Raw genomic sequence first — 18,282 nt, 5'->3', positions numbered from 1 at the left:
TTCCGCAAGTCTCTTCGTCTTGCGAGTTTTTCGCACGGTTTCCCATAGGAATGCATTGAAAATCAATTAATGCGTTCCTAGGGAAACCGCCTTCAGACCAGGTCCGGGGACAGTCTGTCCCCGGACCTCTTCTGAAGGCTGGGGGGGGGGGGGACAAGGGCTTTTCTTCCCACCCCCAGCATTTTAAAAAACCCCGGGACAGCGGAGGACTTCTCCGCTGTCCGGGCGATCTTAAAATGCTGGCGGGCGGCATTTTAAAATCGCCCCGGGACAGCGGAGGACTTCTCCGCTGTCCGGGGCGATTTAAAAGCCCCTGGGAAGGCGGGCAGGGGGGACAAAGACTTTCGCCCCCCGCCCGCCTTCAGAAGGTGTTCCCGCCCCCCGCCCCGCTTCGGAGCAGCGTTCCGAAGCGGGGCGGCTGGGGCAGGTGTTCCCCCGCCCCCCACCCCGCTTTGGAACAGCGTTCCGAAGTGGGGCGGCTGGGGCAGGTGTTCCCGCCCCCCCCGCCCCGCTTCGGAGCACCGGGAGAAGCGATCTCCCCGCAGCCCCTTGCTTCAAAAGAGGTCCGGGGGCAGCGGGGAAGAAGCGCTGCGCTTCCCGCTGCCCCCGGACCTCTTTTGAAGCAAGGGGCTGCGGGGAGATCGCTGTCCCCGGACCTCTTTTGAAGCAAGGGGCGGTGGGGAGAAGCGATCTCCCCGCAGCCCCTTGCTTCAAAAGAGGTCCGGGGGCAGCGGGAAGCGCTTCCCGCTGTCCCCAGACCTGGGGCTGCGGGGAGAAGATCGCTTCTCCCCGCCGCCCCTTGCTTCAAAAGAGAAGACCCGCTGTCCCCGGGGCAAGCTTCGTTTTGCGAAGCAAGCCCATAGGGAAATTCGTCTTGCGAGGCAACTCGAAAACGAAAAAACCTTTCGTTTTGCGAGTTTTTCGTCTCGCGAGGCGTTCGTCTTGCGGAGTACCACTGTACTTCGCAAATTATTTTGGGTGATATTCAAATACTGGTTCCATCAGTGGAACTCCCCCTTCCTCACCAGATCCGCTCTGGGAAGTTGGAGGAACCCCCAGAACAGATTTAGCGAACACAAAGGGGAGGAGAGGTGGAGAAGTTCCACTGCACAAGTGGAAATCCTTGTGCATAAAGGAACGAGTTTGCTGGATAGTGTCATTTGCATGTTATGATTAGAAACAGAACCGTCCTTTCTCTGCTGAGGATATTTTTCTTCCCATCTGCCAAACTATCGTTGCAGAGCTTCAGAAGGAATTGCACCCAACATTGCGCCTTGACATGTATATACTGGAATCTAGCAATTCTGCGATGAGGCACAAGAGGGGCATCTGGCAACAGACAGTCAACCCCCTCACCCTGAAGAAGCAACAATACAGCCCAGGGGTAGGAAACCTTTATAAGCCCAAGGGCCTCATTTCCCCATAGGCAACCTTCTGGGGGCCACATGGCAGTGGCAACTGTGGGTGGAGCAACAGTTGTGCCTCTTATCATTGTACAGTAGAAAATACTTAAGCGATAAAAAAGTCCGAGTTTTTATCACTTACCTACATGCCACAAGTCTCTCCATTCTCCATCCAGGGGAACGAGAGGTGTGTTACATCATGGGCAAAAACCCTCGGGGAGGGTGCAGAGCAGGGCCATTGAGGGGAATAAAAAAGGTAAAGGGACCCCTGACCATTAGGTCCAGTCGTGGCCGACTCTGGGGTTGCGGCGCTCATCTCGCTTTATTGGCCGAGGGAGCCGGCGTACAGCTTCGGGGTCATGTGGCCGGCATGACTAAGCCGCTTCTGGCGAACCAAAGCAGCACACGGAAACGCTGTTTACCTTCCCGCCGGAGCGGTACCTATTGATCTACTTGCACTTTGACATGCTTTCAAATTGCTAGGTTGGCAGGAGCAGGGACTGAGCAATGGGAGCTACCCCATCACGGGGATTCGAACCGCCGACCTTCTGATCGGTAAGTCCTAGGCTCTGTGGTTTAACCCACAGTGTTACCCGCATCCCCCTTGAGAGGCATAGTCTACAGGTAATGCTTGGAATTTCCAGACCCAAGCTCCAAATTTAAACACGGCCAAGTTCTAGTTTTGTGATGCCCAACACCACAATCTGAGGATCTGCAGAGTCTGAACAGCATCACTTACAGCAGCTCTCCCTAACCTGGTGCCCTTCGGATGTTGTTGGACTCCAACTCCCATCAGCCTCTGCTAGCATGGCCAATGATTGGGTGATGCATTCAGTCTCTGGGTTTGAGGTCCCTCATCACTGATACTATGCCCAATGATATCTAGCTACAACTTACTTGCTCCTCTTTGCAGCCCCACCCCATAAATAAGCCACTGGTGAACATTTCGGGGGGGAAAGCTCCCCACCCATTCATGTGCAGTCGCTCATTTGAATGTAAAGCAATGCCGCACACTGGTGCGTATGCAAAAGTCTGGTTTGTACACATCCTACTGCCTCCATTTTCTCCAGAATTCCCTTGAGCAAGCAGCCGAATGAAAATATTGGACTTTTCCATGATGTTTCAAAATGTACTGAGAGAGAAGGAGAGAAGGTAATTTATCACCTGTGAATTAATAAAATATTTTATGGAGAGAGGAGCCCTGCTTCCACGATTCCCAAAGGTTTTCTGCTGCAAAAACAGGATGATGGACTAGAAGGTCCTCTTATGCATAACTTGGGTCTTATTAAACTACAGCATTGTTATTTTCAGTATATGAGAAAAGTCTGCTTCCACTGATGTTCTTCCACTACATGTTCTTTTCCAAGTTATTACGTACATTATCTTTAATATACCACTTACCTGCAGCGACCATATTTCTGGGTAAATCTCATTACAGTAAAGATGTTTCTAAAGAAAAGGTGATAAAAAAAGAAATACCCTTTGCTACAAGCATCTAAGCTCCTGACCATCAGAGCTAAACAATGATATCCTTTCCCAGCTGCAATATCCTCTCTTTGGGAAGTTCAGAGAGTAAAAAGATAAACAAAAAGAACAAAATATATTTGGGTCTAAAGAAAAGAAGAAGAACTGTTGTATGATGAATTGCTTTTATTTTTATTTTTTTAAAAATAGCCATAGATTTTGAGCACACTGCTTCACTGATGCCTGATATTAAAACAAGATGAACAAGTAGGTTAACACCCCTTTCAAATTTTTATCTCTCAAAGGCACTAGCAAAGGTGTTGCTAGATAGCCAGCACATCCCATCCTAATAATCATTAATCAACCTTGAAATTAAGCTCTTGCCTGGGGCACGCCATTTGAGGGGCAAAGCACCCCGCTGCTCCCCCAACAGTTAAGGAGAAGGGAGAGCAGCACACAGTAGCCATAACAATGCAATGCTGTTTCCAGCGTATGGACCAAGCTTCCTCAGACTCGGCCCTCTAGATGTTTTTGAGACTACAATTCCCATCATCCCCGACCACAGTCCTGTTAGCTAGGGATGATGGGAGTTGTAGTCCCAAAACATCTGGAGGGCCAAGTTTGCCTATGCCTGGTATTGATCCAGGAGAACTGTATACTAAGATAACACAACAGTTCTGCCTTTGGAGCCAACAGCCTAGCGCTCTCAAAAAGAATAAAGATTGCAGAACTACCCTGCCGGAATGTCTACGTGCACAAGGGCAACATTACCACTATTTCCACCTTGGGATGCAGCGCTCTATGGATTAAAAGCAGTGCAGCATTGTTGCTTCAGTTTATAGACCACTTACCATCTGAATCAGAGTGGTTTGCAATGGATATAAATATATGTATGTGTGACACACACACACAGAGCACAGCACAACAAAAGCATGTCAAATAATTCACATAGCAAAATGCATACAAGTTATCCATACACCTATTATAAAAATAAGTAAAATCAGAGATCACTGCAAGGCAGTGTAATATAACATTTCAGGCAGCGCAACGTACACATAATCCTTCATCCCATCTCACTCAACAACCATTTCACACAATCATTCGCTACCTGAAACACTACCAACCACTCAGGCATAAACCACTCACACTCAACAATACAGTGGTACCTCGGGTTAAGAACTTTGCTTCAGGATGAGAACAGAAATCGTGCTCCGGCGGCACGGCAGCAGCAGGAGGCCCCATTAGCTAAAGTGGTGCTTCAGGTTAAGAACAGTTTCAGGTTAAGAACGGACCTCCAGAACGTTCTTAAGTACTTAACCCAAGAATTAAGTACTTAACCCAAGGTACCAGTGTACTGTTATGCGGTGCCTGCCTCTGGAGCTTCCATTGTTGGGGTGGAGACTGGGAGAGTGAATTGAGGCTCATAAGGCTTTGGCGTACCTCTGAGCAAGCAGCTCAGTGGGAGCTGTCCATGGTGCTGTAGGCTCATCCATCCTGTCTTGTGAGCTCCTTGCCAGGATAAAGAGAAAAATGCTTCTCACTTGTGCACAGGAAATCAAACTACAGGATCAGAATCTGTTCCACATGCATAAAGCTATTTTACATGCCTTATTGTCCCTCTATGTACTTGATGGCTCCTGTGCAACTTCCTTTCACTCCTCCGCTCTCGTGTTTCAGTTTTTGGAAACAGCTATGGTTAGCTTGACATATGCACTGGCACAATCAGGAAAAAGGCAGTTTGCAAACCTGGTTTGTAAACTATGGTTTTGTATTAACCATGGTTGGTGAAAACACACAATGCTCACCGTGGCTATCTTTGAAAGCGAAAGGGAAATTCAAATGCAACTCTCTGGTTTAACCATTGAGTTGACGCATACAGTTGATGAAAAGGGTAAGGAGGGGCACGATGGCACTGAGGTAAGGCGTGCTTAACAGAGCTCCAAATATTCCCTTTCAATTACATGATGGGGGTTTGCTTTGCAAGCTTCTCCCCTCCTCTTTTGTTCTTTTAAAAATTCCTCTTATCGAAGGCAAGGTTGTTTTATGTGTTCCAGCGACCCCAGGAATTTGCACAATAGAATTTTGTGAAGCTAGCATCATAAATTTGTTTTAACGAAGGCTAACAGCCTTGCAGCCACCGCCCTGGTTTCCTGTCAGCTATATCTCCACATTTTAAAAACCTCTTTAAAAGCTTTTTTAAATGACTTTTAACCTTCAAAACCTTTTAATCTCTTAAAATCCTTTTTATTTCCTTTGACCCGCTATATTTTAAACAAACTGAATTGCACACAGTGTGTTTTCACTGTCAACGAGAGGAGAAGGTATCTCTACCAAGGTTTGCATACAGTTTTCTAGTATCTCAACAGGATCTTTTTCTGCCCTATCACATATCCTGAATATAAAAAGAGACAGCCAATACAGCAGCACCCTGCAGACATTGCTGGACTACAACTTCCACAATCCCTGACTACCACTATGCTGGCTGGTGCTGAGTAGAGATGGAGCCCAATAACCTCTGAAGGGCAATGCGTTAGCTACCCTTGATCTAGAGTGACCACACCTGGGACCTGGTCCATGTTGACTCATGCATTAGAAACCAAGGATCGAGCTTTCTTAAAATACAAGACAGATGTTCATTTCCCGGTATCCTGAATGTCTTGAGGACTGCGGTGCAGCAAACCAGGCTTGAAACCCCCGCCCCACTTGCTTAGTCCTCCATGATGACCATAAATTACCTTCAAGCAACCAGGCTTTACATAAGAAGTTAAGATTACAAGCAAATTGCACAAGCATGAGTAGGCACAAAGTCTATTAAAAATGCATGGACTAGTATTTTTTCCTGGAATTATTTGTGAGGCTGCAAAAAACTATAAGCATTCAGGAACATTGGCTTTTGCTTTTAAAATCATGCTAAAAAGCACTGTACCCTGTTAATATTCAATTACATTTTGGAGTGTTTTGGAAGGGTAGAAAGAAGGAAGCAAGCTTGAGATGGTTCCCAAAACACAGAAATGCTGAGGGGAAGCTGGGCAGAGTTTCCTGCAGCAATAAGGATAGCAGTGCATGAGTTCTGTAGATTTAAAGCCCTGACAAAAGCAAGGAGCATGAAGCAAGCTTAAGTACCACCCACACACAGAGTCTGCTCTGCTTTAGTCACTCTGCTACCTGCAAGAGAAAACTAGATGGGAGTTCGCAAGCTGCCAGAGGAGCTGGAATGACTTGCAGGATTCTCAAAATGTAAGAAAAACTGCACTTCTTTTTGCCAGAGCTTGCATTAAGATGAAGCCTGTTGGCCCGATCCAAGGCAGTGACAAAGATCTAGTAGATTCAGTAGCCAGACCAAGATAAGCACAGGCAGAGAGAGAATATTTCAATAAATAAAAGGGCTGAGAAGTGTTGCATCTTAAATAGCTCACAGGCATGTAATTTTCCACTTGCCAGAAGCAGGTAAGAACTGCCTTCAGGTAAGCTCCACAGTGACAAATCAGTCTGTGCTCTAGGAGCCAAGCTATGCACGTGATGCACTACTAATGGCTGCATGTCCATCCTGGAAAAAACTGAAAGTGCCCAGCCAGTGTTTCTTAATTTATTTTTGGTTTATTTCATTTATAAAATTTCTATCCTGCCCTTCCTCTCAAAGGAGCACAGTGTTCTGAGAATCTATGAAGGTAAAGGTAAAGGGACCCCTGACCATTAGGTCCAGTTGTGGCTGACTCTGGGGTTGCGGCGCTCATCTCGCTTTATTGGCCGAGGGAGCCGGCGTACAGCTTCTGGGTCATGTGGCCAGCATGACTAAGCTGCTTCTGGCGAACCAGAGCAGCGCACAGAAACTCCATTTACCTTCCTGCCGGAGCGGTACCTATTTATCTACTTGCACTTTGACGTGCTTTCGAACTGCTAGGTTGGCAGGAGCAGGGACCAAGCAACGGGAGCTCACCCCATTGTGGGGATTTGAACTGCCAACCTTCTAATCGGCAAGTCCTAGGCTCTATGGTTTAACCCACAGCGCCACCTGCGTCCCTCTGAGAATCTATAGTCTCCTTGTAAATATGCCCATAAGAGTGGCTAGCCTGCTGAAATGCTTACCAGTCTGTGAAGGCTCACATAGGAGGGACTGAGAGTTACATCCCTCTTTCAGCAGCCCTCTGAGTATATTATGATGGACATGGAGGCCTCTTCTACCAGCACACTTGTTTTGTATGCTGGGCATGGAGGGGGCTTGCCTCTTCTGCCAGCAAACTTTGTTTCTATGTAGGGCACAGGAGAGAGACAGAATCATCCCATTCCTTCTCCACCAGCTGATTCACTTGCTGATATGCAGCTTCTGGTCATACTTCTGCTTCGACTATGGCTAGTAGGTTAGTGCTGAAATATAAGGCAGCTCCATGGACAAATTTAATGGTGGCTGGTTTCCAAGCCTGCCTATCTTATTTAAAAACTAATAGCCAACCTTTTGATCAAATGATACTCAATAAGAGAGTTCAAAAATTCAATACGCAGCACTCCGTGCCAATGGAAAGGGAACTCTTCCTAGCTCTTTGGCACTTCTGCCACTGTTATTCTATGTGGTGACTTCAAAATACCCTTGATCTCCCCACTCCATCTCCAAAAGCAAAACAAATATGCTGCCAGGAAAAACTGGGCATTAACTAAGTGACTTATCCAGGGGGTCTCCTCCGTTTGGATCCAGATTTTCCCAGGTTCACCCTCATGTCAAAAATAAGAAAATACTGCAAGCCATGTCTGCAACCTCCAGCCCACGAAACACCCTCCCTGCTTTACCCTTTCCTTTAAAGGGGTGGGGGAGAGTGTTTGGAAGGGTTATGGTAGCAGCAATATCATCCCACCATGCAGCGCATCGAGACTGAGAAAGGTAGACCTTGGGAACTGGGCCTTTCTCAAGAGGTACAGTTGCCCACCCCACTCCCCATGTGAAGTAAGAGAAAAGTGGGGAGGGCCCTCTGTAGGTTCGACAAGGGAAGGAAACTCTGAGGAACTTCTCTGGCTCCAATATCCATCCAGGGTCTTAACAAGCTCATATGTACTTGGAGGTAACCTTTTCAAAACCATGGAGGTTCATTTTTGGGTCCTACTTGGGTGAACATTCATGATGTATCAAGATGGTGCATCACAGATTAATGGTGCTTCTTTTTCCATAGGTGGAATACTTCTCTTGGTGGTGGGTAGCTAAAGGACATTCAGGGGTGTGGGTCATATTAAAGCTTCTCCCAAGGGTCTTTTTTAACATTCCTGGCCAGGAGTAAGGAGAGAAGCTGCATGTAAATGGAAGCCCTCCTCCAAACTTGGATAAACTGTGCATCCTGGACTCCTCCGCATTAGGGGAACGATCCAGGTACAGGGTGCTTCAATCCCATTGATATCAAATAAATACAAACACAAACCTAAGTGTTTAAGATCCATTGAGTCCAGCAATGTCACTGTGTTTTTCAACCATCATTTTCACAGCAGCATACAATGCACATTCCTAGCATAAGTTATCAACTAAAACTTCTGAAAGGAATTATTAAGTCAGAACTGTGTAGCAAGATTACTTTCCCAAATGTCCAATGTAAGAAGACCATTTCAGCCTGCTTACGAAATGCTATGTAAATCAGAGCTCAATGAGGAAGTGAGTTCCACAGGTCCAGGGCAACTGTAGAAAAGGTTGTGTTATACCTAGTATTCACAGAAATTGACTCTTGCAAGAGAGCCTCTTAGATTACCTCAAATCTAGAGAGAGGGTTCGTGTCGGTGGAGTTACACTCCAACACTATAAAGCTGATGTTTTTTAGATACTTGTAACTGTATTTGGTGTGACTGGACATTACAAAGCACGGATGAAGTGGATTTGGGACACTTCCAGTAGAACTTCCACCTGCGACTGTAGCAAAGTGCTAAACCAGTCTGCAGTAGTTAGAAATTTTTAAGAACATGAAGTTATTTACCAAACTAACTACAGTGGTACCTCAGTTAAGAACTTAATTCTTTCTGGAGGTCCATTCTTAACCTGAAACTGTTCTTAACCTGAGGTACCACTTTAGCTAATGGGGCCTCCTGCTGCTGCCGCACCGCCGCTACATGATTTCTGTTCTCATCTTGAAGCAAAGTTCTTAACCCGAGGTACTATTTCTGGGTTAGTGGAGTCTGTAACCTGAAGTGTCTGTAACCTGAAGCATCTGTAACCTGTGGTACCACTGTATACATTGAATTAAGCAAAATCTATAGAATTCTGGAACATGAAAGTATACAAAATAGGGACAACTTAACAGCATGTTCTTTTTTATCCTGCATAACAGAACACTGCATTATTAAATTACACCAGCAACAGCATCATTTATGTTGGTTCATTATTCAAGAACACCCTGACTAACCAATTTCTAATGCAATGCACAATTGCATTTTCCAATTGTCTTTCCTTGCTATTAAATCACTTTCTTCAGACAGTTTTCAGCACTGGAGCTGTCCAAAAAGGAATGTGTTTTTACAGAGGTAGCTGATTGTTGGCACAGGTCTGCCAAAAGTAATGCTAATTTAAAGGATTCATCTATCGCCCGTCCCCGTCCCAACTTATATTCGGGATATTAATTTAAAAATAGGAATTCCATGATAGAAATATATTAAAAAGGGAGAACATTTAACAACACTTACAAAATTGTTGTGAACTGCCCTGAGATCTATGGCTGAAAGGCGCTATACAAACTTAATAAATAAAAAAATTAAAAATTAAAAATCAAGCTATATTCTCAATTAAATAAACAGCATTAAGTGTGTGACATCTAGCAAAAGGGTCTGGTGCATATGTAAAAATTCTATACCTCTCAACTACTGTTAAGAGACTAGGAATATCCTCTAATTCACACAATATCCTTCAGTGTTAACCACAGTTTCATTATTTCTACACTAACATTAACTATGTTTGGCCAGGGTTTGAAGCTGGTTTTGCAAAACCATGTTAAAAGTAGCCACAATTTGCATTAATGTCAGAGCAGATGTAATGCCATGCTATCTACAGTATAACACAGAAAAAGGAAGAGGGTGAATTGTTCAAGAGGGAAAAGAGGATGGGCCACACAAGTCTGTAAGAAACTTCCGGTTTCTTCACCACAATTAAAAGCTTAGAAAACAGTGTGTCTGAACAGGAACACAAAGGCTAATGAAAGCCTGAAATCAGCCAGCTTGCTTTCACTGGTTGCAGATACATCATCATATTGTTCCTATATAAAACATATCCAAACCTATTAACATATAAAAAAGCAAATTAATACATTTTTAAGGCCACAGCGGCAAAAAGCCCTCTAAAATTCACAATACAGAAAGAGAAGGCAATGTAACAACAGTAAGTAGCTACATCAACTATTAAAAATGTTGGACAGTAATTTTTTAAAAAGTTGCTGCAAGCCAAATTTGCCTGCTAGGAGCATTCCATATTGGGGTGCGTTAAAGCCAAATATATTATAGCACTAGCTATGATACATTGCATTTCATGATCCCATACTCTCCCCCGTTCTGCCCTGCCCACTCTTCCACCCTTCTCCTCAATCTTTATCCACCTGATTAGTTTTTGACTGGCTCATCTTCAGACAAAGGTGTTGTGGCTGTCCTGATTTAGCTGTCCTGATATCCTAGCAGGGTATGGGGAGCCTTAGACCTGGAAGCTGAGTACTAAAGGACTCAGGAGACCAGAGTTCTACAGTCTGTGAATGATTTCCAATAAATTAAACTGTCTGCAGTACCTGGACACTTCAGTCTTTGAGTGACACCTTGTTGGCAAAGACTGCGTCAATGGTTTTGGAGCCTTTGGATGAAAGCTACAGAACCACCTGTTGCTTATAGGTGATGAAGTTGAGTTGGCAGGAGACTGAATCATCAGATGTACTTACTGCACAACCACTCCTATATCTTGCTATGTAATGCCAGGCAGGCTTATGTTACCTGCCCATAATAAACGGTGGAAAACCCAGAAGCACAGTTAATGTAAATCCAGTAATTTAATAACCTTATGAGCTTTGTAATCCACACATTGGCAATATTACATATTTTAGTGGTCATTTGCTTTGCACTATTTCCCATGCAAGTGTTTGTTCTGCCAAATTCCACAAGGACAGGGATGGGCCATAGCTCATAGAGTGCAGGTGTTGCATGCAACAGGTCTCAAGTTCAGTCCCTAAGCACTTCCAAGCTGAGTTAAGAAAGACACCCACTTGAAACCCTGCCAGTCAGTGTAGACTATATTGAGCATGATGGTCCAACGGTCTGACTCAGTAAAAGGCAGCTTCCTTTGTCAATCACAAAAGGTAAAGGGTAAAGGGACCCCTGACCATTACGTCCAGTCTCAGACGACTCTGGGGTTGCGGTGCTCATCTCGCTCTATAGGCCGAGGGAGCCGGCGTACAGCTTCCGGGTCATGTGGCCAGCATGACTAAGCCGCTTCTGGCGAACCAGAGCAGTGCACGGAAACACCGTTTACCTTCCCGCCAGAGCAGTACCTATTTATCTACTTGCACTTTGATGTGCTTTCGAACTGCTAGGTTGGCAGGAGCAGGGACCGAGCAACGGGAGCTCACCCTGTCTCGGGGATTCGAACTGCTGACCTTCTGATCAGCAAGCTCTAGGCTCTGTGGTTTAGACCACAGCGCCACCCGCGTCCCTAAAAGCTCTTTATTTCCAACAGGTTCAGACGTAATAATCCTGCTCTGATAAGCTGTGCTGCATTGACCTCAGAACAAGCTTGCTCAGCTTCAGTGAAACTATCTTCATTTCTTAAACCAGATTCCCAATTCACATGGCACAGGAAACTGTGGTTTAAGAAACTAAGAGACCTTTGCTTAAGGCTTAAGCTGAGTGCGCCAAGGAAGGAGGGAAGCAGAGACACAAGGTGTCATTGCAAGGGCAGACAACTCATTCACAGGTTAATAAAACTTGGTTTATCAGACTGGGATCATTACATGTAAACCAGGACACTGTTTTGCAAATGGCTGGCAGAAACAATATTCTTGCAGTAGAATACATCTCAAGAGCCAAATACAGATTCACACAGAGACACTGGAAAAAGTGCAAAAAGCTTTGGTCAAAGTAACTATAGCTTCTTGTTCCTTGGCTAAACGGACAAAACATTAAAGAAAACTGCCCTGAGTAATTCCCAATATCTGTGAGAAAGAAAATTCCTATGGTTTCACTTAGCATTAGGGTCACTGGCGTTCTAATGAAGAGGTGGGGAACCTCTGGACCTCCAGAGATTATTGGACTACAACTCCCACAATCCTTTACCATAAGCCATGCTGGCTGGGGTTTATGAAAACTGGGAGTTCAACAACATCAGGAGAGTCACTAGTGCCTCACTATGAATCTAAACAGGAACAAAGACAATCGCAGGGATGACTAAACTATTCCCAAAATGCTCATTTCTGTCAGGTTGCACAGGACAGAGATGGTGAAAGTTAAGGACTCCCAAGTAATGCACAGAGATGGAAGGTGGAAGCTGACTTGTTTTAAAAACGGTAACTGGCACAGCTTGCACAACCAATATGATGTTCAAACAACAGATGAATGATAGGCCTGGGAAGTCTAGCCATCTTAGGATCAGTTGCAGCATGACTGTTTGATGTTTTTAATACCCTCACAAAGTAGCATCATCATTCTGCTCACGCTACTGTTTAACGGAGGAATTAATATCCCTAAACTACCAGAGATCAGCATTCTACGGTGTTCTGCTGAAGGGGATGCTTGCTACCTTTGCAAAAATCCCACCCACTCCATTGCAGAGTCAGCAAGATTGACTGTCCTCAGTGGGATAGGAGAAATTCCAGGTCCGCAGCACAGAACTTGGGGCTGCCTGCAGCTACCTTTCCTCCACCTCTTTATTTGTGTGGTAGTTCCAGTAGGGACCTAGCAAGCAGATCCCCAGGCTTACTGGGGAAGACATACACAAAGAACTCGACATCAGTAAGCCAATACTGACAAAGGAAATGCCCTGCGTGGAAGAATAAAATATGGGGCAAATGTCAAAGCACCTCTCAGTAGAGATGAAGAGTTACTTAAGTTGTTTCACCTTCATCCAACTGCAGCCATGAAGCACTCCGATTCCACGCTTGTTGCTCTGACCTTGCAATTCCCCTCCTAAAATCCCTTCCAGGGCTTCCTGTCCACTCCCTGATTCTGTGCAATCTTCCTCATCTTTAACCACCCCCCTTGCAGGACATTCCTTATCTATCTTCACTTATTTCCCAACACATCCCTTCCAGTGACCTTTGCCCACACAGCTCTACCTGAAATGATTTCTTCTTGCTGCCCTTTAAGGATGGAACCACCACCGTTGTGTGATCACCTTTCTTATTTCCTTTAAACGTCTCCTCAAAACAGTAACGTATTGAGAACTTTCCCAGGAGTCCCTTTACCTAATTTACCTAATTGTAACTCCAGGTTCTTTATAAAGCATCATGTATATAGATGGGGCTGCACAGATTAATAATAATAATGAAGCCAGCAGAATTACTTTCAATAGCAGGATAGAGGAGACTGGGGCAGGTAAACATAGATATTACGAAAAGGTGAGGGTTGGTGCATTTGTTTTGTCTGGTTTAATAGGGAAGAGAGACAGGGATTGTGATAAAAGGGGGCAATTCCTTAATTATAAGGATCTCTATTCGCTGCCATCATTCATATGGTGACTGCCAATGTCTTGCCTCCTTTCTAATTGCTTGTAGACACAATATATAATTTAAACACTGAGAGTCTGATAGTTCAGACCACCAGAAAACTAAGTCTCTGTGGCATGAGATAGCTTACTGCATTCAAGCAATAAAACCACTCAACAAACAATGGCTCTTTTTTAAAAAGATCATTTTTAGGAGAATCACAGCAAAGAAAGACCTTGAGGCATTGTCATTTACAACCTGGGCTGGCGTAGATTACAACACACACATCTAATACAATTATTTTACACTTTCCAATCATGATTTCAGCCCCCCCCCCCCCAGTTCCTTAAGCAGAACATACATATAAGAAAACCAGCAATGCCAAGAATGATCTATGAAATCAATCCATCTCTCCTCTCCTTCAGCCTCACGGTCTCTGGCCTGTGCTGTTAGCAAACTGGCATTAAAACAGTACGTATCCCAAAGATCTGCAGTAAGAGTCTGCTCATTTTTATAACGATCAAAATTTGGAGAAAGCATTCAGACAAAAATGGCTACACAATATGCAGCCCACATATTATTAGATGAATTCCACTGTGATGAAAGAAATACTACAGAGTACGGTTTTTATGAATGTCACAGGAAGCAGTGGCTGTGCAGTGTCCTTAGACGTCAGTAGAGCTGCATAGCAGCAGAAAAGAGAAAATACTCTGGAGTGAATACCTATACTTTCTTTTCTTGGCAGAATTGTTATTAAAAGGGCAAAACTGTGTGAAACCATTTCTGAATAGAAAGGTTTTTCAACAGGCCCCCAAAGTGTCTGAGAAATAGATGCTATAATCAGAATAATTTCGACAAAAATTACTTCAGGCTTGTATATGTCACAAAGATTAACATGGCCAGTCTCCTCACCTCCAAATGCTAATTATTATTGTTGTTGTTGTTGTTTTTAACTGCTCAAAAACTCCTAAAAAGCAACGCTTTTTTGCACAAGTTGTTAGGTGCAAGATCCCTCCCACTTTCATTTATTATTAGCAAAGGAAGTTATATTCCATTCAGTTGCAAAGCTCATCCACAGCTAGCCCAGGAAACATTTATCACAGGTAAGGTGTCTTCAGCCAGCTACGTGTTGCTTGACTACAGCTCCCATAATCCCTGATCGCCAGCCATGCTGGCTGGGGCTGATGGGAGTTGGAGTCCAGCAACACCTATCCCTGATTTAATCAGGCTGTTGCAACCACATAACTTTTCATTACAAGATGGACCAGCATTGTGCCATTTTCTCACTTAAAAGACTTGCATCAAGAAAGTCAGACTATGCGCATTGCCTCCACCGTTCTCTCCCAGGGTACGCTGGGGAAAAGAAATGTACCCTAAATCTTTACCACTCACCACCAGTGGGACTAAGGACATTATTACATCATAAACAAACGCAAGGAAGTGAAGAGATTATGCAGCTCATCCTGGAAGGACAGCCAGGACTGACCAACAACACTATTTATTTCCACAGGCCTTTACTTTAGAAGTTACAGCCCCTGCCTTCCCATGCCTAAAAAGACAGGCATCAACACCACTGGTAGGAAAGGAGAAGATATATTACCAACCAACACCCCCCCCAATAAGACTGCCAAGTTTTCAAGCAGGCCTGTTAACAGCAGTCATGAAGCAGTTGCATGATTCAGTTGTTGATTTCTGCGGATCAATGCTCATGTAAAGGCAAGGGGGCAGGCCAGAGCGGTTTAGTGACCACTTGGCAATGCTGTCATCCCCCCCCCCCCAACGCACACACACACACCAACCATCCTATAATTCCCTCACCCTGTTGGGAAGCACCTGCCAGCTCCCTTACCACTATTCACCTTGCCACTAAAGCCACAAATCTATAATGCTGTTTTAAAAAGGAAGTAAATAGGATACACACACACAGGTACACTATTTTCGTTAGCAAGGGCAGGTCATAGAATCCTAGAACCGTAGAGGCGGAAGGGTCCACGTGGGTCATCTAGCCCAACCCTCTGCAATACAGAAACCTTCCGCCCAAATTTGGGGCTCAAACCTATAACACTGAAATTAAGAGTCTCATACTCTACCAGCTGGGCAATGCATGCCTCCCTGATCCGATACACACCTTAGATAAATATATAGATACATCCATTATTATGGAATATAAATAGAGATTCGGTACTTCAGACACGTCAGAGCCGTGGTTCCCAACATGGGGCACGTGCCCCACAGGAGGGCAATTTGATTTTTAAGGGGGGGGCAATTCCAGAATGAGTTATTAACAGGGAATGGTCTTTTAGGCTTCCTCCACGTGAATGGGAGTGCACTTTTTGAATAATAAGAATTATATGTCACGCAGAGGGGGGCATCAAGATTTTAGAGATGCTTAGGTGGGGCATGGCCAAAAAAAGGTTGGGAACCACTGCGTCAGAGGAATATCCGTGTTGGGTTGCATCCAACTAAGTCAGAGTGGATATGTTAGGTGTGCATTAATTTCAGTTGGCCTACTTTGGGTTGGACTAGCACCGAATACCACCCACAGGTATATTATACATTACAGTACAGTATAAAGATTCAAAACCTTTTGGGTCAAGGTCCAGCCAAATTTTGTGGACAAATATGCAGACAGCGTAACAACATAACACTACATTATAGTATATTTCAGTATATTATAGTATACAGATTCAAAACCTTTTGGGACAAGGTCCAGCTGAATTTTGTGGACAAGTACGCAGACAGCATAACATGACATAACATTATATTATAGTATATTTCAGTATATTATAATATAAAGATTCAAAACCTTTTGGGACAAGGTCCAGCCGAATTTTGTGGACCACAGACAGCATAACAACATGACATGACATTATATTGTAGTATATTATAGTATAAAGATTCAAAACCTTTTGGGATAAGGTCCAGCCGAATTTTGCATCGCATATACAAACACGCACACACACACACACACCAGGGCACGGAAACCAGACCAAAAATAGCTTTTTTGGGGGGGGGGGGAGAGAATAGAAATTTTCAGTGCCCCACCCAGACCCCGAAGGCAGAAAGCCTGGCAGGACGACGAGGGTGCCTTCTTCTGCATCTCCTTTGGGTGCCACCCTCTCTCTCCTCGCCTTCCCTCCCTTGACCCTCCGCCTCAGGACGGATCCCTCCCTCACCGTGAACGGGGTGTCCTCGACGCTGCCCACCGAGTAGCAGTTGTCTCCCGGGTTGACGGCGCCGGTGAGCACCTGGTGCAGATGCATCGCTGCTGCTGCTGCTTCGGCCTCCGGCGGCCGCCCGCCCAACCGGCAGGGATTCCCTCTCCCCTCCGCGAGGGCGAGCGCGGGGATGCGCAGAGAGACCCGGATGGCTTCCGCTCCCCCCCGCTCCTTCCCTCCTTCTCCTCCCTTCCCGCGCTGAGGAAAAAAAAAAAGAAGAAGGGGGAAGCTTCGCTCTCGCAACCAGGGCGCGCGCGGGCGGCGGGCGGGCGGGCGCGCGCTCAGCGGCAGCCGCGGCGGCGGTAGGCGGGCAGGTCAAAGAGAGTGATGGGACGGAAGCGGCGTGCGCATGCGCGGGAAGGGGAAAGATGCCGGCTGAGGGACCACCTCCGTCGGAGGGAGGGGCTCCGGACAGGTGAGTCTGGCGGGGGAGGGGGGACCCGCCAGGTAGGGAAACACGCTGTGGAAAGGGGGAAAGGGGAGCCGGGAGGGTGAGATTTAGCGCAGCAACCACAGGGATGGCCGCCTCTTCGGCAAGCAGGAATTTGTTCCCTGAGGGCGCGGTCACACACCCGGCGTTTAAAGCGCGACGGTGCCGCTTTAAACCAGCCGCGGCTCTTGTTCTCAAAGTGTTCTGGGAGTTGTAGTTTGTTGAGGGTGCTGGGAGTTGATATGGAGACACACCCTGGAGGAACGGCAGATGAAACTAATGGACTATATGGAATTGGCAGAAATGACTGGCAGACTCCGTGACCAGGGAGAAGAGTTGGTGGAAGAAGATTGGAAGAAATTTAAAGACTACTTACAGAAATATTGCAAAATAAATGAATGTTAGAATGATGTTGGATTGAAGTTAAGTGGTTTCTAGCTGTATAGGTACAAAAGAATATGGAAAAATTGGTTTTTAATTTGTAAAAATCTAATGTTACAATATATCAAGATTGAGGACTAGGATTAAAAAGGAGGGAAAGGAATTGTTGGACTAACAAATTGAATTGGAATACAAAAGAGGGAGGTATGAGGAGGTCAGGGAAACAAGGATATGAATGTAAGGCTTGGAAAGATTGATCTTTTTTAAGTGTTTTTTATTCTTTTATTCTGTATTTTGTATTTTGTATTTTTCTTGTATTTTTATTTCTGTCTATTGCTTTTGCTTTTCTTGTTTTTTATGTAACACTTTTTTCTGAAATTTTAATAAAGATCATTTAAAAAAAAAGATAAGGAGACACACGCACACCACATTTTCCTTTTTTAAAATGTATTATTATTATTTATTATTTATTATTATTATCAGTGGTTTTTTTCTTGGGGGGACGCATACCCCTAAACATTTTAATATATATATATTTTTTAAAAAAGTCCAGTAGGACCTTAGAGACCAACGAAGTTTGTTCTTGGTACAGTGGACGCTCGGGTTGCAAACGTGATCATGCGTCTGTGCATGCGCGGGCTGCGATTCAGCGCTTCTGCGCGTGCGCGACCGCCAAAATCCGGAAGTAACCCATTCCAGTACTTTTGGATTTTGGCGGTCCGCAACCCAAAAAAACACAAGCTGAAGTGACT

At 45.0% G+C, this 18,282-nt stretch overlaps 1 protein-coding gene and 1 long non-coding RNA gene across 11 annotated transcripts in view; one reads left to right on the top strand and one right to left on the bottom strand.

Annotated features, from left to right (window-relative positions):
• The window catches only part of DMXL2 (Dmx like 2), a 416,196-nt gene that overhangs the window by 90,179 nt on the left and 307,735 nt on the right, over positions 1-18,282 (bottom strand). For 7 of the 8 annotated variants that reach the window (XM_080980202.1, XM_080980199.1, XM_080980197.1 and 4 more), the window contains exon 1: positions 16,678-16,875. In XM_080980202.1, the coding sequence (XP_080836328.1) occupies positions 16,678-16,764 (87 nt within the window). In that variant the 5' untranslated portion in view covers positions 16,765-16,875. Of the gene's footprint in view, positions 1-16,677; positions 16,876-18,282 lie in introns of those variants that run through there. The other variant, XM_080980195.1, reaches the window with a different exon arrangement.
• LOC308462741 overlaps positions 1-18,282 on the top strand; it is a 53,592-nt gene that overhangs the window by 17,251 nt on the left and 18,059 nt on the right. For 2 of the 3 annotated variants that reach the window (XR_013979296.1, XR_013979297.1), the window contains exon 2: positions 1,242-1,384. This is a non-coding gene — a long non-coding RNA (uncharacterized lncRNA). Of the gene's footprint in view, positions 1-1,241; positions 1,385-16,985; positions 17,135-18,282 lie in introns of those variants that run through there. The other variant, XR_013979298.1, reaches the window with a different exon arrangement.

Source organism: Podarcis pityusensis (genome assembly GCF_964106645.2).
Source record: "Podarcis pityusensis genome assembly, chromosome: 14".
NCBI lineage: Eukaryota > Metazoa > Chordata > Lepidosauria > Squamata > Lacertidae > Podarcis > Podarcis pityusensis.
Note: the sequence above shows the minus strand (reverse complement) of the source record. Positions and strands in the feature narration are given on the sequence as shown.